This window comes from Puma concolor, chromosome B3 (genome assembly GCF_028749965.1).
Source record: "Puma concolor isolate L17-30 chromosome B3, mPumCon1.1.hap2, whole genome shotgun sequence".
Taxonomy (NCBI): domain Eukaryota; kingdom Metazoa; phylum Chordata; class Mammalia; order Carnivora; family Felidae; genus Puma; species Puma concolor.
The window spans coordinates 107,751,650-107,779,495 of record NC_141672.1 but is presented as its reverse complement, the minus strand read 5'-3'; the positions used below and the strand labels follow the sequence as shown (position 1 = coordinate 107,779,495).

The window sequence follows — 27,846 nt, the reverse complement described above, 5'->3', positions numbered from 1 at the left end:
TAATCTCCATCAAATTAACATTTTTATTCCTAGCTTACTAAGAGTCAGTAAAAGGTTTTTTTCCTTCTTTAATCAGCGATGTATTTGGAACTGTATCAAAACCTATTTGGGCGTTTTTATCTTCTCCCATTAAATTATATTTTCCAATATTTCATCTGCAGGGGTATAAGGCAGGCTGGCCAGAGCAGGCTGCCCCAAGATAGGCCACTTTGAATTTTTTTTTTTTTTTTTTTTTGAGAGTGCAAGTGGAGGGGAAGGGCAGAGGGGAAGAGAGAGGGGGAGGGAGAGAATCTTAAGCAGGCTCCACACTCAGTGCAGAGTCCAACATGGGGCTTGATTCCCATGACCCTGGGATCATGACCTGAGCCAAAATCAAGAGTCTGACACAAATGACTGAGCCACCCAGGTGCCCCAATTTTTTTTTTTTTTTTTTTAAGATGGGCCACTTTAACATGAACATTATTTTGAGTTAAGCAAACAAAACCCAGCAGGTTCAGCAGGCTCAGGAAAAGCTCTTTACCTCCCCCTCAACTGCCTGCTCACCAGGAAGAGATTCCTCTTTAACTAAGAAACTTATGTGCCTAAATAACAGGACAATCTTTGTTTTACAAACATCTCTTCTCCCCTTTGATCCTCAGACCCCCACCCCTCTCCTTAGCTCGTGGAAGCCTCATGTTGGTCCTCAGGATTTCAAGTCTGTGTGGATTCCCTGTACATACCTAAATTTGATTTTCCCCAGTTAATCTATCTTGAGTCAGTTTGGTTCTTTGCCCAGAGAGGACTTTGAAGGGCAGAGGAAATTCTTCTTCAACAGTTGACATAGTCAGTAGGATACTTTGACTCACTAGACACCACTGCAACGGAGATCCTTGGGACATCTGACATATACCCGGCAGAAGGTAAGATTTCTTACCCTGTCAACCTCCCAAAATCTCTATCTGCAGAGTCCAGTACACCAAGAGTGGTGAGAGTCCTCCTCACTCTTGCTAAGTTAAATTAGCAGTAGAAAATATTGGTGGAACCTAGTTCCTTAGGCTAAGCAACTCTGGTTCAATTTGGTAGAGTCCTCTTTTGGTTACTGATCCATTTCCTCCAAAAAAAAGTTGTTGGGATTTTCTGTTTGTGTTTTAAGTCATTTGTCATATGAACTTTGAATATGCACATAAGGTAAAGACTGTTGCTAAGGGACATCTTGGAAGCTAAAGCCCCAAAACTGGTGGGCACAGATCAAGCACTTAAAAGCTATTAATTAGAGTGCTGTCTCAAGAAGACTCTTGTGATAGGTAAGTTGATCACAGAGCAGGTTAGATTGACACTAGGTTTACCCACTAGCCTCAAGCAAACTTCCTTGCAACAAGGTACATTGCAATACAACACACAGTCCCCAAACCTACAGCACATCCCTTCTAGGTATTCATGTGGCTCCAAGAAACCCAAGGTTTAGCCAAAGCTGTTAACATGTATAGAAGATATTTTTTCTTTCATCTCATTCTATATCCTAAAAGGGTAGCCTCATGGCCAGTGGAATAGACTGGGGATTGGCCTCTCCCTCTGGCCAAGCCAGCTCTCAGGGGTGTTTGTCATGGGAGGTCCCACCTTATAATCTTTGTCATCTCGGGCACCTGGGTGGCTCAGTCATTAAGCATCTGACTTTGGCTCAGGTTATGATCTCACAGTTCATGACTTTGAGTTGTGCTTTGGGTAAGCTCCTGCTCTGCTTCAGATGAGCCCCACTTCTCTCTCTATCTCTCTCTGTCTCTGCCCTTCCTGGGATTCTCTCTCTCTCTCTCAAAAAAAAAAAAAAAAGTGATTGTCATCTCAGTCACCATTGCCTGTTTATGCTGGCAAGTCCCAGTCCATCAGCACCTGCCCAGTGTCACAGATTAGCAGGCTGTGACTGGAGGAATCTTGTGTTTTCCTGGGAGACCAGAGAACCTGTTTTTACTATCCTTACCACCTGTGAAATGAATGTCTTTGCTTTCTTAGACTAATTTTGGGAGCAGATTGTTAGATCATGGGGGCTGTATCATCTATGCCCTTTTTGGATGCTTCTTGCTTCTTTGGTTCAGCCATTAAAAGGTTAATTGGAGTCACTGTTAATAGATCCTACTCATAGATGGTCTTTAAATTGGTTATATTTAAAGGAAAGACACTCTGTATAGAGAGATCTCAATGGTCTTATTAGAGAACAGTGAGGCTTAGGGACTCCCTTGACAAGCTGAACAGAAATCAGGCCTAAGACTTATAAATAAATGTCCACATCCAATGTAAAATCCCCTTAAAATCTGGCCTCATCTACCTGTTTTAACCTCCTTTTCCTACCAAGAATTACAGGCAGCTAAATCTCTGGGTTCAAAGAATACATGTTGCTAATGTAGAGGCTGAAAGCCAGGTAATAAATTTGACAAAAGCACTTGAGACTGGCAATAAGGCTTGCTTTGCTCCTACCTTCCAGGGCTGTGTAAGCACGCTCTGTTAGCTTGAGACATTCCTTTGCAATACACTTTGCAGATGTATCCTAGACCCCCTTCACAAAGAAAAGAAGACCAAACTTTCTCCCAGGCCCTCACACAAATGATCTGCGCAAGACCAGCATTCAGGGGCGAACAGAAGCCAAGACTGAATTATGTATGCTGCAAGAAGGCTTTTGTTAAATTGCTTGATATGGACTTTACTACATCTGTCGATTCCCATTTTAGTTAAAAAAATAAAAAAAGGGAGAGGGGGGTTAATTTAAAAAGGCAAGCCAATCCCTTGATATTCTGACTGTAATCTAGTCCTTTGGGAATTAGAAACAGTTGGCTTACAAACCTCTACAAAACCAGAAATGCAACTCTAGTATCAAGTCAAATCCCAGCTATTTTTACCAATCCCTAAAGCTCGCCTATTCCCCTCAAAATGTTGGTAGCTATTTATTATAAAAGATCAGGATACTGGAACAAAATTGTCCTATACTTAAAACAATAATAGTAAGTTTTAAATCGCAACTGCCCTGAAACTCTAAACAAATTTTTTTCTTTATATTATTTTTTTTAATGTTTATTTATTTACTTTGAGAGAACATGAGCAGGAGAGGGGGAGAAAGAAACCCAAGCAGGCTCCTCGCTGTCAGCACAGAGCCCAGTGCGGGGCTCTATCTCACAAACTGTGATATCATGACCTGAGCCAAAATCAAGAGTTGGACACTTAGCCAACTACCCAGGCACCCCTAAAATTATAAATTTCATCATGTCTTTAAACACAGTTCACAGTCACCTGAGACTGAAGAAAAAATAAAAGACCTTTTTAAAATGCATACTGCTAAAATGTCTTGTGCCCAGATTCCAGCACCTCTGGTAATAGGCAGATATGCTCCAGATTTCCATTTTGGAGAAAACTTGGGATTCTTTGTGATCTATGTTTTCTGTCTGCATCTTCTCTAGGACCTAAAAGCCATTCCTTTGAAATACAAACTTTAGGGAAGTTTGTAAATAAAGGGCAATTGGGCCTTAAATGTCCTCTCAACAAATTACTAGTAAAAACAAAAGCTGTAATATTTTGTCTCTTGACTGTGTATGTTCATATATGTTATAAATGTAAGATATTTTCTCTATCTCCAGAAGTTATCACCAAAATTAATTTGTAAAAGAGTTCTTTTTAGTTGGTTTGAAGCCAAGCACTTGTAAGTACTGGGAATTCCAAAACTCAGAAAGACAGAAACTAACCCAAATGTTTTCCAAATTCGCATGATCTGGGAAATTCTCAGTACGAAAGCTAATTTAAAGTTGGTTTAACTAAAAAACATGCCTTTAGAGTTAGCATGAAATGTAAGACTGTCATCCTACCTGTGTTTACTGAAAGTCAAGTAAGTTCACCTCTGAAAATTTATCAGGAAAAAAAAAATATTGATTTTTGTCTAATGCTTCATGAAGTTTTCTGGGAATTGTTAAGAACAAGCAAACAGATGTAAATAAGATAAAAAGATTCGTAGGTAAACTTTTAGTTTCCCAAATCCCTGAAACTAAGTTAAATGATCGGTTAAGTGAAATTTATTGAATATCTAGGTCATTTCCAAATAAAGTAAAATAAAACCATAAGTACTAAACATAGGTTAATTTATTTTTGTCTTCTTATAGAGAAACTAAAACAGAAGTCTGTTAGCAAACCTAGTTTTTTACTGAAAAACTATGTTTTCAGAAATTATGAAATGTATTCACAAATTCGCCATTCTAAAAAATACTGTATAACTTCATAGTTGCTTACCACTTAGTTTTCACTAGAAACTAATAAATGTAATTAAGACTACTAGAAACAATAAGAGAAACCATTCCATATGGAAGGAAAGAAAGATATGTGGTTTTGGTAGAAAAAAGTATGAGGGATAGGAATACATTTTTTTGTTTAGGGAAAAGAAAATTTTGTCGTAAAGGGAGACTGGTTTTTTAAAAAGGGGAAAACTTAAGAAGTGAATATAAAAGAGGTTTCAGAAGGTTTATGGGAAAGGAATTTTATATATGATCGGTACTGGCTAAGATTAGGATAAACTTAAGTTTTAGTTTTTCTCTTTGCTAAAAGACCAAGGTTTTCTTAAACATAAACTATAAACAAATGTTTTTTTTTAATCTTTAAAGGTAATCTGCCTAGAAAAGAGGAAATGATCACAGAATGCTTATTTATCAAGTCTTTGATTATTTAAGAAAACGGGAGTCTAGTTAGTGTTAAAAAAGCTAAATTTTGCTCACAACTATGTGAGGTTCTTCTATATTTGCCTTTGAAATCTTTTACTGTCACTTTGGGTAAATAGATAATTATTGTTTCATAACGATCTGTGATCCTAATATGAAGTCTTTTGACCACAATGTAAGGTGTTCGAGAGAGGTCCTAGAATATTTCAAAGTTTTTGTGACAAATTAAACTAATCAGGTATGTTATTATGTGTTGTGTGTCACAGAAGTAACCAAATTTCCTTGTCCTCTACAGTGTAATGAACTCTGATACAGTCACTGTTTTACTCTGATGGTACTGTAGATGTGCCTTATCTTCAGTGAGACTCCCATAAAGAACTCTAAGCATAGGTTTCTGATAAGCTTAAGATCATAAAACTGAATTCTTACCATGAAACTGGTAAGAATTTCTGAACTAGGAGAAAAACTGGATTCAACCCAAAACAAGAATTAATGACATGGAAATGAAAGAACTGAAAAGGGTAATTTGAAATTTTATGACTTTTTATTTACCACATTGCTGACTTTCTAAAATGCTTTGTTTTTCTAGATTAAAAAAAAAAACAAACTTTTTCTCTTAAATGACTTAGAGCAATTTGATAGAATACTACCACTGGAACAAATTGAAACTTGCATCTTTTTTCTACCTGAACCCTCCGTAAGTATTCTTATAATTATTTTCACAAGTTCAATTCTGTTCTCCTTGTAACAGGACACAATTGGAAACACTGGTTATATAACCAAGGCTTTGACTGGAATGTCACATTTGATACATGCATAAATTCAGATATGACCAGACAGCTTTAAGGAGCCAATAAAGCCCCTCAGAGATATCAGTTTAGTACCTTGCTTACAGAGTTCCCAGCAGCCTTACCAGGTGAGTAAATGTTGTTAATTCCTGACAAGTACAGGAACCTCAGGATATTTTGGGGACCTCGGGAAGAGAGGAATTCACCCAAATCTATAGGTATTGCAGAAGTTGTGATGATGTTTTGTTGGGGATCTGGTCTCAAGAGGCTGTTAAAGCTTCAACCTAGAAAAAGCTCCAGGCAAAGCAGGTTTTATTGCTATTCCTGCTGCACTTATATAAGTGATCAGGCCACGTTTTTTTGAAACTAGATTTTACAAACAAATGAGTTATTAATTTGGCTCTCTACGAAAGGTGATTATAGAATAAATAGGTTTCAGTAACATACCTATTAGATTCTAATACTGTTCATTATAATCTAGACTAGATCCTGATTTCTTCTAGTTTCCTACGATGCCTAGCTATATAACTCTCCACAAACATTTTTTATTTTTGTCCCAACCTTCTACATTGAGTTCATCTGAGAACTAAAACTGCCCTTTCCCCTGAAGCCCTCCAAATTAAATAGGAATAAATTTATGTAAACCTCAGAGAAATAAACACATCAGCATATACAGGCACTCTTCATGCCTTTTGCTCTGTGGGCCATTCCAAAAGATCACCAGAGACATTCAAACTACAAACCAGAGAAAATCTGTCAGACTGCCACTGCACTGAAGACGCTTTAAGCTTGACATCTAGAAATCTTCTCAACTGGCTACCCTCAAAACTCAGACACCAGCTTAAAATTTGATCTAATCACTAACTGCTCTTTGTGTTTCCACAGAAATGCCTCTTATTTAATACCTGATTGCTTGAACTATAGTTCAAGGCCTAACTCTGAGAACACACTTGCATCATGCCCCCCAAAATGAGTTTAACTGAACTGATCTACTGCCCAGGACTGGTTCAACCAGACAGAACAATCAACCGGCTCAATTTTAATGTGTGAAACTTGAGGGAAGTTTCAGAGGAGGAAACTGCAGGGGCCCAGGGCAGGCAGCCCCAAAGACAGGCCACTTTGGCATGAACATTCGTTGTTGAAGTTAAAATTCAGGAAAAGCTCTTAACCTTTCCCTCAACTGCCTAAATTTACATTGGAAAGGCGAGCCTGTACCATGAACAAGAGATACATCTTTACTGAAGAAACTTCCCTACGTAACAGGACCACCTTTATTTTCCAAACATTTCCTCTCACCTTCCTGCTAATATTCCTTACCCTCCTACCCCTCTCCTTACCTCATGTTGCTTGTGTTCAGAATTTCATGGCTGTGTGCATTCCCCATACATAAGATATTAAATTTGGTTTTCTCCTGCTAATCTGTCTCATGTCAATTTGGTTTTTAGTCCACCTAGGACTTTGGTGGCCAGAAGAAATGCTTCCTTCCCAATATATCAGTCCTGCACTGCTGGAAAAATCCTACTTGATCTCTTTATGTTATTGTACTACAGTACTAAATTCTATTAGCTAATATTTTATGTAGGATTCTTTGGTCTATAATAATATCTTTCCTTTTTGATGCCATCTTTGTGAGATTTTAGAACTGGGGTTATTTTAGCTTCTCATAATATGCATGCTTTCAGTTACATAATTTCAAATTCCAGGGATCTTTCTCACCATATTTTTCCTTTCTATGAAAACTAATCTTATCAATTAACATTCCAGAAACCACACAAGGAATCCTTGCATAAAGCATGTAAAAGCGTGTGAAAGGTAATCACATCTCCATCTGTTTAATAAAGAAATGCATATCGACTAAAATTCATCACATTCTGGATGTCCCAAGAAAAGTAGTACCTTTAATTGATAACAGTGGTAAACAGAAAGAATGAGGAGATACCCAACTCTACCGTCTAGTTTTTTAAGTCAACAGTAAGCTCTTTAATAAAATAAAAATCAAGTCTGAAAATTCAAAGGAAAACCAGCTGAGAATACAGGAAACCTGTTTCCAGCCAAACCCTAAACCCCTCAGGATGGTCTGGGCCCCCTGAAGCTAAATCCCAATCAAATCAGATTTCAGGGAGTCTATGCCAAGAAAAATACCACTTGGGAAGCAAGGCAGATGCCATTTGCCACTTGTTTATAGTACCAATCAACCACTTAAGCTATGTCATACACTCTCCCCTCCTGGACAGTCTCCAGAGAGTAAGGTCTTTGAGTATTACAGCATTCTGGAATAGGTAGTAAGTGAAATGCCAGAGGGGACTATAATAACCACGTATACAACCAATTCAGGAGGGGGGCACACAGTGCAGAAGGAAGGTAAGAAGCCTGAACAAACCAGGGTCTTTGGGTTTCCAAGATCATCTGGACTTACTGGGTTTTGTTAAACATTAGGAAATACTGTTCAAATATATATTCACATATTTGTACTAAAGAACATTTGTGGGTTTTTCTTAACTAATGTCAGCATTATTACTGTTCTCACTGAAGGAGTTATAAAATGAAGCCATGTCCAGTTTAGATAACCAGACTTTGACAACAACTAATAATTTCTCACTGCTTTCCTCGCTAAATGGTCAAATGTTTGTCTTATGATTAAGTTAGCTTGTGCTCACATGCCATCAATATAAAGAGAAAATAATCTGACATTTGATACCAAGTACACTGTGGTATTTTTGAAACCTGTAACCATGTCTTTTACAGGGAAGAGGAGCAGATGGGATTTGCTTAAATTTCTTCTGTTCAAAAGAGACCATCAATACTGTTGCAAAGGTGAGGAACTGAAAGCATCTACAAAATGTTTTCATACCCAGTTTCTTCCCTGTCTTACAGGAGTCCAGTGTCTTGGACAGCCACCCTGAGAGACTTCAACATACTACCTGAGGAACAGCGCTACAAGCACCTAGGCTGCTCCTTTTTTAACAAAACTAGATGCTACCCAATGTACCTGACACAGACAAGCCTGCTCCTCCCCCAACAGTTATTTTTACTAGGTGATGGTGGTGGTGGTTTTACTCTTTTCTACTTGGATAATTTGATTCTAGAGCAGTACTGCCCAGTAGAACTTCACGCAATAATGGAAATATTCTCCATCTATGCTAATACAGTAGCCACTAGTCACATGTGGTTATTGATCACCTAAGCAAATGAATTTTTAATTTTAATTTACATTTTTACCAACCACCTATGTGGTATGACTTCACCACAGTGGACACTGTAGTTATAGACCAATTAGAATTTTCTGTAGGAAAACTGTGTGTGTATATGTGTGTGTATATATATAAGTGGATATATATAATATATAAAATACTAAACATATAAAATATATAAAAATCCTTATGACAACACTCCCTAGAACAGCTGAAAGAAAAAAGAATTACTTTCAGTGAACAGACAATTCAGGGTATAAATTGTTATTTGCCTTCAGTGTAGAGGTAATCAAAGAACACACACTAGGCCCTCTTTCTCCTATCTTAGTTTCTTTTCATGATCAGTGAGAACAACTAGTCACTTTAGTAAATGGTCAGAAATCAGTCTTTGGCCTTGACTAAAGTAGTTAACACTCATCAAAGAAAAAATCTGTTCCAAATCTCATAGTCCTGCTTTTAAAATCAAGGCCTCAGGCTTAACCAACAGATGTAGCATCAATAGATTTCTAAAACTTAGTCACAGAAAAGAATAACACCCTAACTTAAAAAAATTTAGCTGAGTGTTCTTTCCTTCTATGGATACTAGTGGTATATCCACAAAATGAATTCTATTTCATTAGGTCAGAAACTGTTACAGACTCTCAATTTTAAATCAGTATTAAAGAAAAAGGTGAGAAATACCTTATGTCTGATTTAGTATCTCTGGCACACATTCTTTTGTTTGATAGAAAAAGACATTCAGGTTTGACTTTTGTTATAACACAAGTTCATTAAAGCAATTAACATCATAGCACATGTAGATGGAGTTTATGAGTCTATTCAGGTGGAAAAACAATTCTACAACATTAAAGTATCTTTACCTCGTAATGAACAAACTGGTCCATTTTCTTGATTCTTAGAGCGCTTATTTCTGAACTGACTTGGAATATCTAATGAAAGGTCTTAAAAGGAAATAGGAAAACAGCTGTTAAAGGTACATACCACACTCAAAAAAGAATTTCAAAAACTGGCATATTTGTACATTTATCTCTTTACAGTCATTTTAATACATTATTTTATCTCTACATGCCAAGTATGTCTTACCTAGGAATGGATCAAACTTTCTAGATTCTGTCCCACATATGAGGCAGTTAACCTCATTCTGGAGAATACCTCCGAATATAGCTGTGACAACCGTAGATGCTCCATTTCTAAAGAAAATCACCACAGAGGAAAATACCTCAGTAAAAAATGGAAAATATGTACAAAGCTCCCCTTTGGTGAAATACGTCATTTATTTAACAGATATTAAATATTTTATTTAAATTATGAAATACAAAAACTTTAACGCTATAGAGATATCTACCAAATAAAAGGTTTAAGCCACTGCCCCCCCTTCCCCCACTATCACTTCCAATTCCATTGATTTCTCCAAAAGTCACTAACCCTGGACATTTGTCATTACTAACAGATCACGCACATGCCTATACTCAGGACAAGAGGACCCCTTTACCCACAAATATATCCCTCAGAAAAAAGGGAAACCACCTTATATTCAAATTTTTGCAAAGTCTCTCATATGGAGCTCTCTCAATTACTTTGAATAACTTCACTCAGGGATAGTTTTAGATTTTTTACATGGTCAACTGTCAGGCTGAGGAAAAAAAGGTAAAGAAATTTAATACATAGTAATTACTGATGGAGGTATGACTTCACAGTTGAAGGCTAGATGTTACCATCAACAAGCCTTTTAAAAAGCTCACTTAAAATAATACTGTAATTTCCTTGCTGAGATCAAGAATATAGGTTGAGAATGATTAAACAAAAAACCAAAACCAATAGCCCTAAAGTACTTAACTTTTTGTGCTTCAGCTTCATCACATGTCCCACAGGAATAACATCTACCTACCTCAGAGGCCTGGTGTGAAGATGAAATGGGAGTCTACACAGTGCTTTCAGACAAGAGCTTACCAAAAGGAAAGCCTTCAAATTATTTCAAGGCTTTTCTACTAGCATAATAATTAGGCTCATACCTGCATTTTGCTTTTTTTTTTTTCAAAATATATGTCTTGAACACATACCTCACTCTCTTTGACAGCAGTATGGCATGCCACAGTACCAACACGTAATAGACGCAAGAACCACCAAGAAAGTACACCATGAAAGCAGGATTAGCAAACACTTAGAGAGCACTTAATCTATGCTGAACTACATTCAAAATACTTTCCATGTATTAAATCAATTCATCTGCAAAACAACTCTATGAAGTAGATACAATTATTCCCACTTCAGAGACCGGGAAGCTGAGGTCCAACTTGGCCCAGGGTCACACAGCTGATCTGGTGTGAGCAGATGCTCTTAACACTATGCTCCTTTTCTTAATTTAACCAATATAATGTGATGGCTTTTCAGGTGGTTTCAACTATTTGCTATCATTGATAGTACCTACCACAAACACTTGTGTATTATTAACCTTTGTGCACTTACGTATGCAGTTAAGTCAGTAAATGCTCCTTTTCTGCTGATAGCAATTTTAGGTGGTTTCTGTCACTTGCAAGCAGTAATACTTCTAACATACGTAACCGTACTTTCTGATTTGCTCCAAAATTAAACCCACTGCAACGGTGAGACAGACAAAACCTACTTGAGCAATTATATTATTTTAAATGTTTGCTTCCTTTTCCACAGAAAGGCTTCTGTTCCTTACTGGCAAAGAAATACACTGTTGCTTCACCTTTTTTAAAGTTTTTCATAAGATATCTAGATTTAGTAAATTAAAAAAGGGAAGATACATTGGAACTATGTGACATAAAGCCACTTCAGGTTTCAGGTGGAATATCTATGTCATAAAGGACTATGACCTTTTCATACTGATGTTCTCATACAATGACACCCTTAGTTAAAATGGAAACTGCTTTATTTCTTCCACTGAGAAAAGGATACTAATCAAGTCTTGACTATGCGATGTGTATGGCATTAAATGATTTAAAACGAGATTCATAAATAATTTCAAAACTGCTTTCCCATTTATTATAACTGTGTTATAAGAGTGTTTAAATATTAGCTACTTGGACAGCCTCACGCCGCTAGGGTCCTTTATATTGGCAGTAACGATTTTCTGTGTACTAAAAAGAACACGTCTGTCATTTATTTCTACCATCCCCACCTTCAGCAGGGCTGGATGTGTTTACACAAGTAAACAGTGCAGAGGAGACCTTTTTTGCAGTTTTAGCAAATATGATGCTTAGATCCTGAAATGATAATTTTCTTCTTTTTGTTCCTAACTCACTAATGGAACTTACAATTACTACTCTTTAAAATATCAAGAAAAGATTGAGCTAATGCTGAAAACTCATCAGTTACTAGATCATCCTAGGACTATTACACATTGTGACTCCCATGAGGGTGCCTTGGGCATCAAATAAAATAAAAACATATACCCTCTCACCTCACACAGACTACCCTTGATAAAGGCCCAGTTCAATATTCTTAGTGTATGAAATTCCATCATAAAATACAAAGCAGAAGTTTTCACTTAATACTACTGTCAACTTGGTGCTAGCATCAAGAAGAGTTCTACCAGGTCACAGATCCCTCCCTTTCTGTACTGGATTCTAACTGGAATCATAACCAGTAGGCCCCAGAGAGCCAAACATTTTGAAAAGCATGGCAATTCAAATGGTTGCCCTTCTCTGATACGGCCAGATTAGCTATGAGGCTGCTCTGTCATTGTAAGGACCCTAACTCCAAATTAAATCAGATTTGTGAACTGCAAGGCAATACTATAGTGACCCCCATATGTTACTTACTCTTTTCTTTCTGTCTCTAGGGAGTTTGTCTTGTAAATCCCTTTCCTGCACAGGTCAATACAAAAAATTTGTCTTGTAAATCCCTTTCTGACACAGGTCAATTCAAAAAAATTTGAACAAAAGGAGACTACACTTAAACAAAATCAGCCTGAAATAACAGCAAATCATCCCAACCTCAAGCAAAATAAACTTTCTAATCTCAATGTATATTTTGGGGTTTTAGTACCCGGGAAAACAATCTAAAAGGTTTGTTTTATTCCTACTGACAGGCAAGAAAAATTCTGAGAACTTACAAAGGCCTCAATTTCATTCAAGAACAAATGTAAGGAAAATTTACATTCAAAATATTTTAAGCCTTTGTTTCTACTGAATAAATATAATTATTTTAGTAAAGAAAATTAAGTCTCCCAAACATTATTCAATACATTTGGCAAGGAATTTTTAAATGCTAAATTGTACAAAATATTTTCTGTTCTTTTTCATATTTTAAAATATACCAAAAACAATCGGTACTACACCAAGAAGCAAGTACAGAATGCCTCTGGTATGGAAGCAGGAGGCACATGCTCACCCACTTGTTACTAAATTCAAGTGCCCAAAAATTTCACCAAAGATCCAGGAAAACTCTCCACCTTCCATTACAAAGCTAATAAATAGTAACACCAACAGAAATGTTTGAGGTCCTCCTAAAAACAAAAGAAGAAAACTACATCTTACATGCAACATTTGTTACTTCCAGACAGAGCAGAATTCTCCTGCAGAATTGCTGAGCGGGAAACGCCATTGAAACCACCCTGGAGTTCCAGGTGCAGGTGGTCCAAAAGGTATCGCATGAATTCATGGGCATCCTGTTGCTGATAGCCCCTAAAGCAAAAAGAAACAACCGTCACTGGGGAGGCTCCACCTGCCCAGCCAAACATTCAGGAAGGCAAAGCGTTGTGAAGGGCTGCAGTCCCACCTCAGAGCACAGTCCCCCCACTTGCCCCAGGTTTTACTTCTCTTCAGGGAGAATTTCTAAAATTTCTCTATGAGGAACAATTCTCCTAAAACAAGTGTGAAAACACAGAACATTAGAGCTAACTGGGCTTGCAGTGATCTCAACTGAACTCACTTTAGAGATGAAAACTGAGGGGGCAAGAAAAGGGGTGTATGACGTGCCTAAGTTCTATAACAAAGGACTTACAGAGATGGGACGAACTCTAACCCATGTCTCCTAGATGGACTCCGAGCTTTCCCACTATCACACATGGCCTCTCTAGAAGATGCTCAAATGTTAAAAGTGTCACATGTTGCCCTCACCAGAAAACTAGGTCTAAACTACCGTTATAAGAGATAAGGAATTTAAAACTATTTTTTTAGATTGAAAGATACTAATTTTTTTTAACTTTCTAAAGAGTCTATACTTGGTTCCTAATCTCTGATTCAAAAGACATTTTTAAAATAAATACTCTAAAAAATGCATTGACTCATATACAATTATGCTCTAGCCTAAAACTTGAATATAAGCAGCAACATATTCTTAACTTATTTCTTGTACTATATTCAGACAGGAAATTGTATGGAATTCTGATACTAATATAGACCATGACAAGTGAACAGTAATGAAGGCAGACAGAAAATGAAGCTGGTATAGTTGAAGATTATAGAGGTTAACGTACATAAAATAATCAAGCAATGATACACGTACAAAGTACTTTAAAACACTATGGGTAGAAAACATTTCTGACTACAGTTTGCTAGCATGGAGGTTCTTTTTATCTTTTAAATCACAAGTTTTTCTGGCTTGGTCTTGAGTCAAAACTTCCACCACTCTTCTAGGCAGTGGTTCCACAAACAAATTTCTTTCAAGCAGAGTTTCCTTCAATATATATTTTCCTCCTTTCCCTAAAATTTCTCCTGAAAATCATAAATTATTGAAAACATCTACCCAACCAATGCAACGTAAGTCAGAAGTCACTTGACCACTATAGCTTTAACTGATCTGTTCAGCAACTAAGTATCAATATATGTACAAGGATTTCTTCTAAGACTTCTATAAACAAAAATGTTAAAATTCAGTCAAAAGTATTCCAAGTTGGTAGTTCTTTTACATATCTATGGAGGTGCTTTAAACTTTTTCATCATAACATCCAATTTTTTTTATGACTCAAAGTTAAGATTAGTATCTCAGATCATATGTGAAATTCTATCACATATAAAACAGTTTTATTCTCTCACCAAAATAAACTAATCTCTAATCATTTTTCTCAAATGGGTCATGAAAACCAGTACTTTGTAGTTATGTTGATTTGTTCTTTCATCAAACACATATCCATTCCTTTTTAAAAAACAATCTTCCTAATGTACATTCATGAATGCTTCCCAACACACCATGATTCTCTTTTCTTATATAAAAGCACAGCATTTTCAAACACTTCCCTTACCATGAGGAACATTTTTTTTAACCTTCATGTGATCATGGAACACTCTATAAAGGTATAACTTATATTTTTGTTCCAATTTGTGATCTTTACCAAAAAAAAAAAAAAAAAAAAAAAAAAAAAAAAAAAAAACCCACCAGCTCTGCTTCTTTTCTTCTAAGACTAGGAAATTTTGGGGCCCCTGGGTGGCTCAGTCGGTTGAGTGTCCAACTTTGGCTCAGGTCATGATCTCGCAGTTTGTGAGTTCGAGCCCCGCATCAGGCTCTGCGCTGGAAGCTTGGAGCCTGGAGCCTGCTTCGGATTCTGTGTCCCTCTCTCTCTGCCCCTCCCTGGCTCACACCATGTCTCTCTCTCCCTCTCTCTCAAAAATAAACATTAAAAAAAAATTTAAGACTAGGAAATTTTTCTGATTGACTAAACAGACATTTACAACTCCATTTTTAAACACTTTCACTGACTTATCTGAAAGTCTTAAAAAATACTATTTAGTAAGTTACAACCAACAAACTTCAGTTAGCTTTTCAATTATTTCCCAATTATACAATCTGGAGCTTCAAAATTTCCTTTGCATTCAACTTATGTCTCTCTTGGTTGGTAATCATGTTTAAAGGAAACACTCCTCACATTGGATGCAATGTTTGTTTTGTATACAAATCATTTCAGTGACGTCACCCAAACAAGTGCTTGTGAATTAGTGAGGAAATAGATTTATAAAAAAACTGGGTGGCTGAGTTGGTTAAGTGTCTGACTTCGGCTCGGGTCACGATCCCACAGTTCATGAGTTCAAGCCCCGCTGTCAACTGTGCTGACAGCTCAGAGCCTGAAGCCTGCTTCAGATTCTGTGTCTCCCTCTCTCTGTGCCCCTCCCCCACTCATTCTCTGTCTCTCTCTCTCAAAAATAAATAAACATTAAAAAAAAAAAAAGCCAACTGGTATCTCTCTGACAGACCAGAATTAAGAAAGTAAAGACCGAGGGGAAAAAACAGTGGCTCCAGTTTTAACACTGTTCCTTATCTCCATTTGTTTGTAACCTTAGATAAAGATTACCTCCTTAATGCTTACAGAAAATCTGTGTCATAAAGATGCTGTGAGAAATAATGGTTGGCGACCACAATGCAAATATCATGAAGCATCCCTTCTGAGTGAAGGAGACGAGAAAGAGGGGCACTGCTGAAGCACCACGTATAAGAATACAGGGGCAACTGTTTCTTCACAACAATTTTTGGCATGATAAGACAAGCTATGTTTTTTAAAATTTTTTTAAAAGTTTATTTTGAGAGAGAGTGCAAAGGGCAGAGAGAGAGGGAGAGAGAGAGAATCCTAAGCAAGCAACGCACTGTCAACATGGAGCCCAACGTGGGGCTCGAACCCACGAACCGTGAGACCAAAATCAAGAGTCAGGAGTATAACTGACTGAGCCATCCAGGTGCCCCAAGACAAGCTATATTTACTCACATCGTACAAATAAAGAAAAGTTCCAATGAAGAATAGTAAAAGAAAATGCTACTTTGTACCTGAGCTTAAGTGTGAAAAGCAGACATTCCAAGTAATGAAACAGATACCACAGAATACAAACAGATGCAAGTACTTCCTGTATGAAGCCAAAACACACACAGTCGTGACATACACCTGTACATTATTGACTATGCTCTGTTTTGGCAGTACCAGTACGTAATGCATAAAATGCAAAGTCCAATAGGGAACAGAATATGCCTATACAGAATCAAATTTTATCATTCCAGAGAAAACTTCTTCGAAAATACCTAGGACATACTCTAATTTTAGGTCGTGTTCTTATTTTTTAAATAACATTCATAAAATTAAAATTCATATTTTTTAACATTCATAAAATAATTGTTACTATTTTTTCCAAATTATCTAAATACCAAAATCAATTACATTTATCTATTCCTATCCATTTTGTGGAATCAACCATGGCTGAGTTTCTCGGAGATAAAAATACCAAAAAGTGAAAATAACAAACATGATTGATTTTATTTACAAAACACACAAAAACATACAAAAGCAAAACTCCTACTCAGAAGAAATAGTACTACTTATTTATAAATTGCTAACAGCATACCTAGAAAGATTACCATTAAATTAAGATCTCACATGCAGAGACTTATTTGTTATCCACAAAGATATTTTTTATATTCTCTACAAAGCCAAGTTAGCTAGCAAATATAAAAATAATGTTTCAGTACTTTATTCACCCATCATTTTTAAACATTAATTACAACAAGAACTGATAAAAACAAAACTACAGAAAACTCGATTTTGAGAAGTCAAGGCCAATACATATTAAGTCAAGTTTATCTGAAATCAGAGACAGTACAAAAATGATATAAGAAGCAAGGGAATAAATACCAGGACCTGATCTGAATTATCAAGAGGCTCTCCTGGAGAGGTAGCATTAAACTTGACCTTAAAGAAGAAACTGGGCATCATAAAGCAAATCCCATAGGACAAACATAACAAAGATACAGAGGCAATGAGACAACAAACATCATGTTAAGGAAAGCAAGGAGTTAAAAAAAAAAAAAAAAGGCCTATCGAAATTAAAAGCAAGTATCTTTCTTTTAAGTAATTTCTATGCCCAATGTGGGGCTCAAACTCACAAGCCTGAGATCAAGAGTCAAATCAAGAGTCACATGCTCTACCAACTGAGCCAGCCAAGCACCCCAAAGCCAGTATCTTTTGACCCAGCAATTGTCTCTTGAACCAGCAACTGCTCTCTTAGAACCTTGCCCATACACGTATGAGACTATCCACTGCAGCACTGTCTCCAACAGCAAAAGAAATGGTCTATATAACCACTGGTAGGGGACTGTATATAAATTATGATATGACCATAAAGTAGAACACTATGTGGCCATAAAATGAACAGAGAAAGAAAGTTATTGATACTAATATGAATCACTTCAAAGTAGGAAAAAAATTTTGTTACCACTTGTTAAAAATTATACACACACACCCCACACTTGTATATACACAGAGTATCACCAAAAGGATACAAAAAAATCTAGTAACTATGAATGCTTCCAGAAAACAAAATGAATGGCTGGTAAATAGAGTAAAAGAAAAAACTTTCATTGTATATTCCTTTTTTCATCTTTGGAAATTTGGAGCCATTTGTATTTTATCTATTTAAAAAACATAAACTTAAAGGTACTTTTATGAAAAGGAAAAGGACAGGAAAAGCAGGACATACTAGGTAGCAGTAAGAAGTGTGGTAAGTAGATATGCATGTTGAGAAGGTCAAACTTTGGCAATTGTTTACCTGCTGGCTTTTGGTCTGAGTAGGGAAAAAGAAAGAATAGCTTTGGTGGTTTCTATACCCAAAGGTGCTGATTACATTTACAGTGTATTTTTTTTCTGCATTTATTTAATGAATGAAAGCTGTTCCTACTTCCAGATGCATGTTTTTATTTCATTCCAAGGGATCAAATTCCCGAGACACTGTCATAGGTTTTAATCAGGAAAATGGGCTTCCTAACATTTTTTTTTAATGTTTTATTATTTATTTTTGAGCGAGCACACACAAGTGACGGAGGGGCAGGGGAAGAGGGGGACAGAGGATCTGAAACAGGCTCTGTGCTGACAGCAGAGAACCTGATGCAGGGCTCAAACTCAGGAACCATGAGATCATGACCTGAGCCGAAGTCAGACACTTAACAGACTGAGCCACCCAGGCGCCCCACTTCATAACGTTTTTAAAACATTTATTTGGGGACCATAAATATAACAAAAACATAGTTCAAGACTCCCTACACTTCTACATAGGCACACTATAGGAACTTTACCCTGCATACCTAAAAGGAGTAACAGCTTTAAGAAGAAAGCCCCACACCTCCCTCACACCTGGGTGTTGTACAGTAACCTTACACTTAAGCTTTATCCTGGATATAATCTCAAGATCTAGATCTAACCAAGAGAAAATTATTCTTTGATTAAAATACAATGGGGAACAATCTCAATTACTGCAGAACTAAATGAAAGCCCTGCGAACAACACACATTCTACTCTCATCAGTCAGTAAGGAAATCTAAGAGTTCATGTGTATTAGGAGTCACTCCATTTCTCAACTTTTTTTTTTTTTTTAAGAAAATAATCCAATTTATTCTCTAGGGAATGGGGCCACCCCTCTCAGATCTAGGGTGCCGTCCATCCTTAAATAAACAGAAACTTGGTTACCTTTTCCAAGAGTCCTTTCCTTTCATCGGTAAGGGAACAGGATGTGCAAAATTAAGCAGCTAAAAATAAAATCATGCTCACAGGCTACAGAAACTTTATACAAAGGGCAGAGATGTGGGCAGACTTAGAAGAAAAGTACAATTCTATTGAATACAAGTTTCATACTGTTTCTAAACTGATTAAGAATAAAGGACCTGAGGGGCACCTGGGTGGCTCAGTCGGTTAAGCATCCAACCCTTGATTTTGGCCCCTCCCCTACTCGTGCTCTTTTTCTCTCCCAAAATAAAAAAATAAGTTTAAAAAAAAAAAAAAAAGAAAGAAAGAAAAATAAAGGACCTGAGTCACCATGGGGACCAAGCAGAATAGTATAAAGTTAGTTGGTGAGCTTTATTCAGGCATGTAGACAAATTACTGCTCACACATCTATCATTTACCAACTCCACAAAGACCTGGGTTCTAATTCTGGTCCTACACTTACTAGATGCTTAAGACTGAACAAGTTTACCTCCTCTCAGTTTTATCTTTTTTAAAATGGGGCTAACCCTTCCTACCTTGACAAATTTTATTGTTGGGTTTTTTAATTAAAGTCAGACATAAAAGACGTAAAGTACTGGGCACATAGCATTCAATAAATAGAAACTATTTTTATATAGTTTATAAAACATATAAGCTATATAAAAACATATAAAAATATGTATGTATTTATAAATATATAGTTTACAAAACACAAAGACTAAGTCCCTACCAAGAGTCTAACTAGGAGACTGTGTTAGAAATGTTAATATTAAGTCCAAACTTGGTTAGTGGTAAATGAAACCGTCATTTCCACCTTTCCTACTTAGAGTCAAGAAACTTTAAAATCCTGGGGCACCTGGGTGGCTCAGTCGGTTGAGCATCTGACTTCAGCTCAGGTCATGATCTCGCAGTTTGTGAGACCCACATTGGTCTCACTTCTATTAGTGTGGAGCCTGCTTCGGATCCTCTGTCCCCCGTCCCTCTCCCCCTCCCCCACTTATGCTCTCTTAAAAAATAAACATTAAAGATTTTTTAAAATTAAAAAAAACAAAAGAAACTTTAAAATCCTTACAAAATTTATCTCCTCTGGAAGGGGATTTAAGTGGCATGATATATAAAAGAAATTTCCTTCAAAACAAAGACCAGGGGAACAACAGTCCATCACCTCAGATCCTCAAGGCTAGACTTTTCAAGCCTTTCAAGAATGACAGTTCTGTTTATTACCTTTTAAACATTTCTTTATATTACTAATATATCTAAACTACTATTAGGCAATAGAGCAAGAAAAATAGCTAACTTTTACTAAAGCAGGCTGTTGTGTTTTTTGTTTGTTTGTTTTTAAAGGAGAGGAATATACATTAGATGCCCACATCCTGACTAGCAAGAGTACAGACACGCTTCAGGAGGATAAAATCAGCAGAAGGTAGCAAAGACTGTTGTCAAACACCTGCAGTGCCTCAAATCTGCCACTACCTGAATCCCTACAGAGATGACTAACCAAGGAGAAGAGGCAGATTCCTCTGACAGCAAGGCTGTTTCCCTTCTCAAGTGAGGCCAGAGACAGCAAGGAAAACACAGTGACTCCACAGGCACATTAGGATGTGGCCCACTTACCTTCTGAAAACTGAATCCCGATGGACTAGCCTTGACTAGTCTTCTAACACCTTTAGAACCCAGCCCTAACAGTGAAATGTAAGGCACATATTTCTGCAGTTGCATTTGAATTTTTTTTTAGTTGAAATAACAAGATGGTGTATATGGTAATTATTCTTCATAAAAGTTTGAAAGTATCTAATATCTAAAAGCTATAACGAACTTATCAAACTCAACACCCAAAAAACAAATAACTTAGTTAAGAAACGTAAAGAAGATACGAACACTTTTCCAAAGAAGACATCCAGATGACTAACAGACACATGAAAAGATGCTCAACATCACTTATCATCAGGGAAATATAAATCAAAACCACAATAAGATACCACCTCACACCTGTCAGAATGGCTAAAATTAGCACAAGAAACAAAAGCTACTAGCAAGGATGCAGAGAAAGGGGAACAGTCTTACACTGTTAGTGGGAATGCAAACTGGTGCAGCCATTCTAGAAAACAGTATGAAGGCTCCTCAACAAACTAAAAACAGAACCCTACAACCTAGCAATCGCACTACTAGGCATTTATCCACAGGATACAGATGTGCTTTTTCGAAGGGACACATGAACCACGTTTATAGCAGCACTATCAACAATAGCCGAAGTATGGAAAGAGCCTAAATGTCCATCGATAGATGAATGGATAAAGAAGATGTGGTGTATATATATATATACACACATACATGCAATGGAGTATTACTTGGCAATGAAAAAGAATGAAATCTTGCCATTTGCAAGTACGTGGATGGAACTGGAGGGTATTAGGCTAAGTGAAATTACTCAGAGACAGACAAAAATCATATGACTTTACTCATATGAGGACTTTAAGAGACAAAACAGATGAACATAAGAGAAGGGAAACAAAAATAATATAAAAACAGGGAGGAGGGCAAAACAGAAGAGACTCATAAATATGGAGAACACACTGAGAGTTACTGGAGGGGTTGTGGGAAGGGGGAGGGGCTAAATGGGTAAGGGGCACTGAGGAATCTACTCCTGAAATCATTGTTGCACTATATGCTAACTAATTTGGATGTAAATTTTAAAAAATAAAAAAATTAAATAAATAAATGACATTAAAAAAAAGAAACTAAAAATAGAACTTCCTTGTGATTCAGTAATTGCATTATTAGGTATTTACTCAAAGGATACAAAAACACAGATTCAAAGGGGTACATGCACCCCAATGTTTACACAGCATTATCAATAATAGTCAAATTATGGAGAGAGCCCAAATGTCCACTGACTGATGAATGGATAAAGAAGATGTGCTATGGGGCGTCTGGGTGGCTCAGTTAGTTAAGGGTCCAACTTCAGCTCAGGTCATGATCTCACGGTTACTAAAGCTGAGCCCCGCATCAGGCTCTGTGCTGTCAGCTTGGAGCCTGGAGCCTGCTTCGGATTCTGTGTCTCCCTCTCTCTGCCCCTCCCCTACTTGAGCACTCTCGCTCTCTCTTTCTCTCTCTCTCTCAAAAACAAATAAACATTTAAAAAATTTTCTTAAAAGAAGATGTGGTATATATATATTATATTATAATATATATATTATATATATATACACACACACACAATGTATTGTATGTATACAATATATACAATGGATTCAGCCACCAAAAAGAATGAAATCTTACCATTTGCAATGATGTGGATGAAGAATGTGTTATGCTAAGTGAAATTAATCAGAGAAAGACAAATACCATATGATTTCACTCATATTTGGAATTTAAGAAACAAAGCAGATGAACATATGGGAGGGAGGCAGTAAGAGAAGAGAGGGAAACAAACCACAAAGGACTCTTAATGATAGCGAACGAACTATGGGTTGATGGAGGAGGGTGGGAGACAGGCTAGATGGGTGATGGGTACTAAGGAGGGCACCTGCTGTGAGGAATACTGAGTACTGTATGTAAGTGATGAATCACTGACTTCTACTCCAAAGCCAATACTTCACTGTAAGTTGGTTAACAAAAATTTAAATTAAAAAAAATTTTTTTGAAAGAATCAAGGAAATTTTGTCTAGTATGTTTTCCTAGAGCACCTAAGTTATTTATAAGGGCTTTGTTTTCAGAACAAAATATCCTACTCCCTGTGTTTGTGTGTGTGTGTGTGTGTGTGAGAAAAAGAGTGCATGAGAACATGTGTGCACCAGCAGGAGAGGGGCAGAGAGAGAGAGGGAGAAAGAGAATCCCAAGCAGGCTCTGTGGTGTCAATGTCATGTTAGTGCAGAGCCCGACCCAGGGCTTGATCTCGTGAACCGTGAGATCATGACTTGAGCCAAAACCAACAGTCAGACACTTAACGGAATTAGCCACCCAGGCACTGCCCCTACCCTTTGTTAAAGTCATTTTTAATGTCTATATATTAAACATACACATTTGTCTAGTCAAATGATCCAACTCTTGTTCTTCTCATTTTAATAACAAAACAAAATAAAAGCCAGTCTTTATTATTTAGAATACCACCGCTTCATAGGAAATTGTTCCAGGAATAGTATGAAGACTAATATTGATTTTTAAAATATGCTTCATTAAGTAATACTTACCTAAAATTTGGCATGATCTTCCAAACAACATAAAATAAGGACTCTGGGCTAAATGCAGTCTGGCTACCTTGCCATAAAGCACAGAGTGTCTTTCTAAACTCTTCGACCAAAGACCTGGAAAAGAAGAAAGTGAGAGGCTACTATTTCAATGCATAATGTCCAACTGGCTACAACTCATAATAAAAAAAAGTGAAAACATATATGCTTAACTTGGATGTAAATTTAAAAAAATAAATATATTTTAAAAAATGAAAACATAAAAAGGGTTTGGTTTCTTCTAACCTAATTCTGACAGTTAAGTAAGAGCATCTCAAAAACCCACATAAAGAGCAGCAATTATAGACAAAACTAGGTTTTTTTAACCCCACAACGAACATTGAGTGTGCCAGAGTAATGGCATACTTGTACAATAAAGCAATAGAGAAGTTACAAATTACTTCAAAATGTACATTTTTAGAAAACTTTTTAAGTAACAGAATCTCTTTCTCCATTTCCTGTAGTTTTCCTTCTTACCACTTACAAGGAGCACTTCCCAGACCTCAGTGTGTGAGAATCGGCTCATTTCTGTCTGAGACAATTCATCTGACCACAAAGCTTCGACACTCAGCTCTACATCATGACTCCCAAATCCAAATCTAAAAGCCAGATTCTCTCATGACCACATTTCAGTCAGGTTTTTCCAGTTTCCAAGGGGAATTTTCTTCTGAATGTCCTTTGTCACTTCAAACCCAATGTACACTAAAGCTGCTCTCTATACTCTCCCTACTACCGCCCAATAACCATTGTCTTCTCTCATAGGAACAGAACTTCCATTTTTTGCTTGGTGTAAGAACTCCTGGAATAAAAAACTTTGAGTGTGTTCAACTTCTGAGAAATTTCCTTAAAGAGAAAGAGTAGTCGTCATTAATCCCTTCCTTCTTCCTTCTAGCTGAAAGGACAAAATGGTGGCGATCCAGCACCACTCTGAACTATGTGGATGACAGCCCTACCCTAGGGTTGGTGGAACAGAAAGCTAGAAGGAGCATGATGATGGTGTCAAACAGCCCTAGAGGGATAATCTCTAACTTTTACACGAGAAAATAAACAACGGTTGTTTAAGTCACTATTAATTTTGTTTTCCTATGTAGGTAGCTAGAATGAAACACCTCCAATAACCAGTTAAACTGAAACATCACCAAACAACTTCAACACCTGTGTCTGTCAATACACCTACCATCCTCACAGATACCTGACTGGTTTCTCAGAGAATCTCACTAATAGCTCAACCTTTGTCATCCAGTAAGTAGTGTGCTCACAAATCATATTTTTTGCTTCCTAGTACCTGAACCTTCTTCCTGTATTTGAGGAATTCCCCACGTTAAGAGTCTGGGTAAGAGTCAGAGCCTGCTTCCCACTATGGAGGTTGGAAAGCCCAGATACTTGCTTTCTCAAACCACCTTGCAGCCAGCACTCAGGTACATGGCCTGGGTCCTGCCTATTTGAAGCAGAAGTTAGTGAGGCGAAGAAGCTGGGGCAGTGGCAAATTCCTTCTGATGACAAAGAACATCACCTGGAGTACAGAGGCAGCAATAATAGCAGAAACCGCAGCATTCACCCAGCACTCAACTCCAGCAGTGCTGGCAACAGGAACTCTGGTGTCACAATGGGAAGTGTGTTAGAGGACAGTAATATCCTTATGGGATAGTTCCATGGGGTGATTGTGGCTATGGTTCTGGATGTCTAGATGCCAGACCTGATTTTCCACCCATCCAGTAATAGCTTACCAACAGACTTTTAATAAATTCTTTTTCTGCCTAAGATGGCCAGAGATAATTTCTGCAATTTATAACTAAACCCTAAATGACACTAATGCATCAAGTACTACTCATACATCCCTTAATTTTTCTAAAAATGTATTTTTTCCTCCTTATTTCACTGCTATCCCCTCCAACCCAAATACTATAAAGTGTGAAGTCTCCTTGAATGCAGGCATTTTTCCAGTTCATTCTATATGCTGCTAGCAAAGTAAACTCTGAAGACATCACTTACAGTGGTATGACTACTCCCTACTCCAATGCCTGGCTCTAAAGTTCCCTGGTATTTTGGCTCTATGCAAACTGTACACTATTCTAACATGTTCTATTGTAATTTCCCTGAGCGTCTTAAGCAGAATAATGTCAGATCGTAAAATGGTTTTTCAGAATGTGTGGGGATGGGGTGTGTGGGAGCAGGAATGGGCAGGCGGAAAGAATATTACGTTAAAATATATACCAATTATAAAACATAGCCTTATTTCAGTAATGTTAAAATATGAAAAAATGTGCCCACTGATAATAGATAATAGAGATTATCTGAACCCCAAATAGAGCACAGCTGCACTGAATTTGCATACATATCGGTTCTCAATAATCATTTGTCAATTTTCCCTTCTCCGTGTCAACTAAAAATTGATTGCATTGCCCCATAATTAATGTGAGGACTACAAATTAATTTTATTAGCCAAAAGAGGTTTATCTACTATTATAAGACAAATCAACTCACAAAGGCTAATGATATTCATGCTGGTCTAAACCTAGAACTGTGTTTCATATATAGATGTCAATTTGAGAGCTCAAATCCACAAAGACTTAATAAGTAGAGAGCTAAATTTATCCTCCCATTAGGTAAACAGAAATAAAAGAATTCCAACAATTATTAAGATTACCAGCTACATACTTAAACACAATTTTTAGAAGAGTGTTTTAAAATGTATGTGCCTATTAACTCACATAATGAAATGGAAATCACCAGTAAGAGTCACTTGTTTTGTAGCTCAAAGCCAGAAAGGACATATTCTTAGAACTCACACATTGTTATCCCCTTGGCTCCTGGTGTGGTATGTTCGCCTTCCTGCTGTTTTCCCATTCCTTAACTCCACAGCGGGCAGTTCTTTGAAATAACAGCAAAACTGCTCAATGTTACTATTTTAAAAGGAAGGGAAGAAAATTATTTAAAAAAAAAAAAAAAAGAAAAGAAAAAAAAGAATTTACTAGGACTGTAAAGAAAGTTGTATAAAACCCACATGTGAATTTTGAAAATGTGATTTCACTTTCTCAAGAAATTGCTTTGAGTTTCCTCATTAAGTTTCTTCATTTACTCTAAGAAAACAGTATTAACAGATGACTTTGTAGAAATGAACAAAGAGCTTAAAGCAAAATCTCTTTAAAAAAAAATTCCTCACTTCTGGGGTGCCTGGCTGGCTCAGTTGGAACAGCATGTGACTCTTAATCTCAGGGCTGTGAGTTCAAGCCCACATTGGGTGCAGACATTACTCATATAAATAAAACTTTAAAAAATGTTTCATTATATCCTCAATTCCCCTCCCCCAAAGGTTGTCACCATTTTTTTTGGGGGGGGGGTGCCTGTTTCCAGGTATTCAATAATTTCCTCAAATAAAAACAAACCATGAAACCAACCATATTGTTTAGATATACAGTACAGAGTAATAAGGAGAATTCTGCAGTGATTTGAGTTTCTTGTTTGAAAAAAACTAGATAAGTCAAGAGATAGTATCTTTAAGGTGGGACCAAGTATGATTTCTGTTCCTTATTAGCAAGGTGGCCTTAAGACGATAATTTATTCTGGCCTTTGATGGCGCATTAAAATCTACAAGTATATGGCTTTCAAAATAATTTCTTCTATATAACTGAGGTCAACCTTGTTGGGTATTTTATTTTTACTACTTATCTTACATTTTAAAGATCTTCTAAACATCTGATCTTATGATCATATTTAAGACTCAACTAATGGGGGGGCAGGGTACCTGGATGGCTCAGTCGGTTAGGCATCTGACTTTGGCTCAGGGCATGATCTTGCGGTCCGTGAGTTCAAGCCCTGCGTTGGGCTCTGTGCTGACAGCTCAGAGCCTGTTTCAGATTCTCTGTCTCCTTCTCTCTCTGCCCCTCCCCCGCGCGTGCTCGGTCTCCTTTTCTCTCAAAAATAAATAAATAGGGGCATCTGGGTGGCTCAGTTGGTTAAGCGTCCAACTTCAGCTCAGATCATGATCACACAGCTGGTGAGTTCAAGCCCCACGTCCAACTCTGTGCTAACAAGCTCAGAGCCTGGAGCCTGCTACCGATTCTCTCTCTCTGTCTCTCTCTCTCTCTCTCTCTGCCCCTCCTCCGCTCACACTGTCTCTCAAAAAATGAATAAGTGTAAAAAAAAAGTTAAATAATTAATTAAATAAATAAATAGCATAAGACTCCCCTAGGTGGCTCAGCTGGTTGAGCCTCCAACTCTTGACTTTAGTTCGGGTCATGATCCCAGGGTCATGGGATTGAGCTTAGGATTCTGTCTCTTTCCCTCTGCCCCTCTCTCCTGCTCATGCACTCTCTCTAAAAAAAAAAAAAAAAAAAAAAAAAGACTCAACTATAATCAGATTCAACTCTGAACAAGGTTCCCTATAATCCTGGGGTCTGCATACTACAGCCCACAGGCCAAATCTGATCCTGGGCCAGTGACCTTTTACATTTAAAAAAATTTTCTTTAATGTTTATTTATTTTTGAGAGAGAGAGAGAGAGAGAGAGGGAGGGAGAGAGGGAGGGAGGGAGTGAGGGAGGGAGGGAGGGAAAAGG

General features: G+C 37.2%; 1 protein-coding gene across 9 annotated transcripts in view; it reads right to left on the bottom strand.

Moving 5' to 3' along the window:
- Window positions 1–27,846, bottom strand: part of USP3 (ubiquitin specific peptidase 3) — a 107,605-nt gene that overhangs the window by 22,165 nt on the left and 57,594 nt on the right. For 7 of the 9 annotated variants that reach the window (XM_086710886.1, XM_086710885.1, XM_086710887.1 and 4 more), the window contains 6 exons: window positions 26,079–26,192; window positions 23,254–23,367; window positions 13,149–13,295; window positions 12,432–12,476; window positions 9,727–9,833; window positions 9,504–9,584 (listed from right to left, as the gene is read on the bottom strand). In XM_086710886.1, the coding sequence (XP_086567012.1) occupies window positions 9,504–9,584; window positions 9,727–9,833; window positions 12,432–12,476; window positions 13,149–13,295; window positions 23,254–23,367; window positions 26,079–26,192 (608 nt within the window). The remainder of the gene's footprint in view (window positions 1–9,503; window positions 9,585–9,726; window positions 9,834–12,431; window positions 12,477–13,148; window positions 13,296–23,253; window positions 23,368–26,078; window positions 26,193–27,846) is intronic. The other 2 variants (XM_086710888.1, XM_086710891.1) reach the window with 1 other exon arrangement.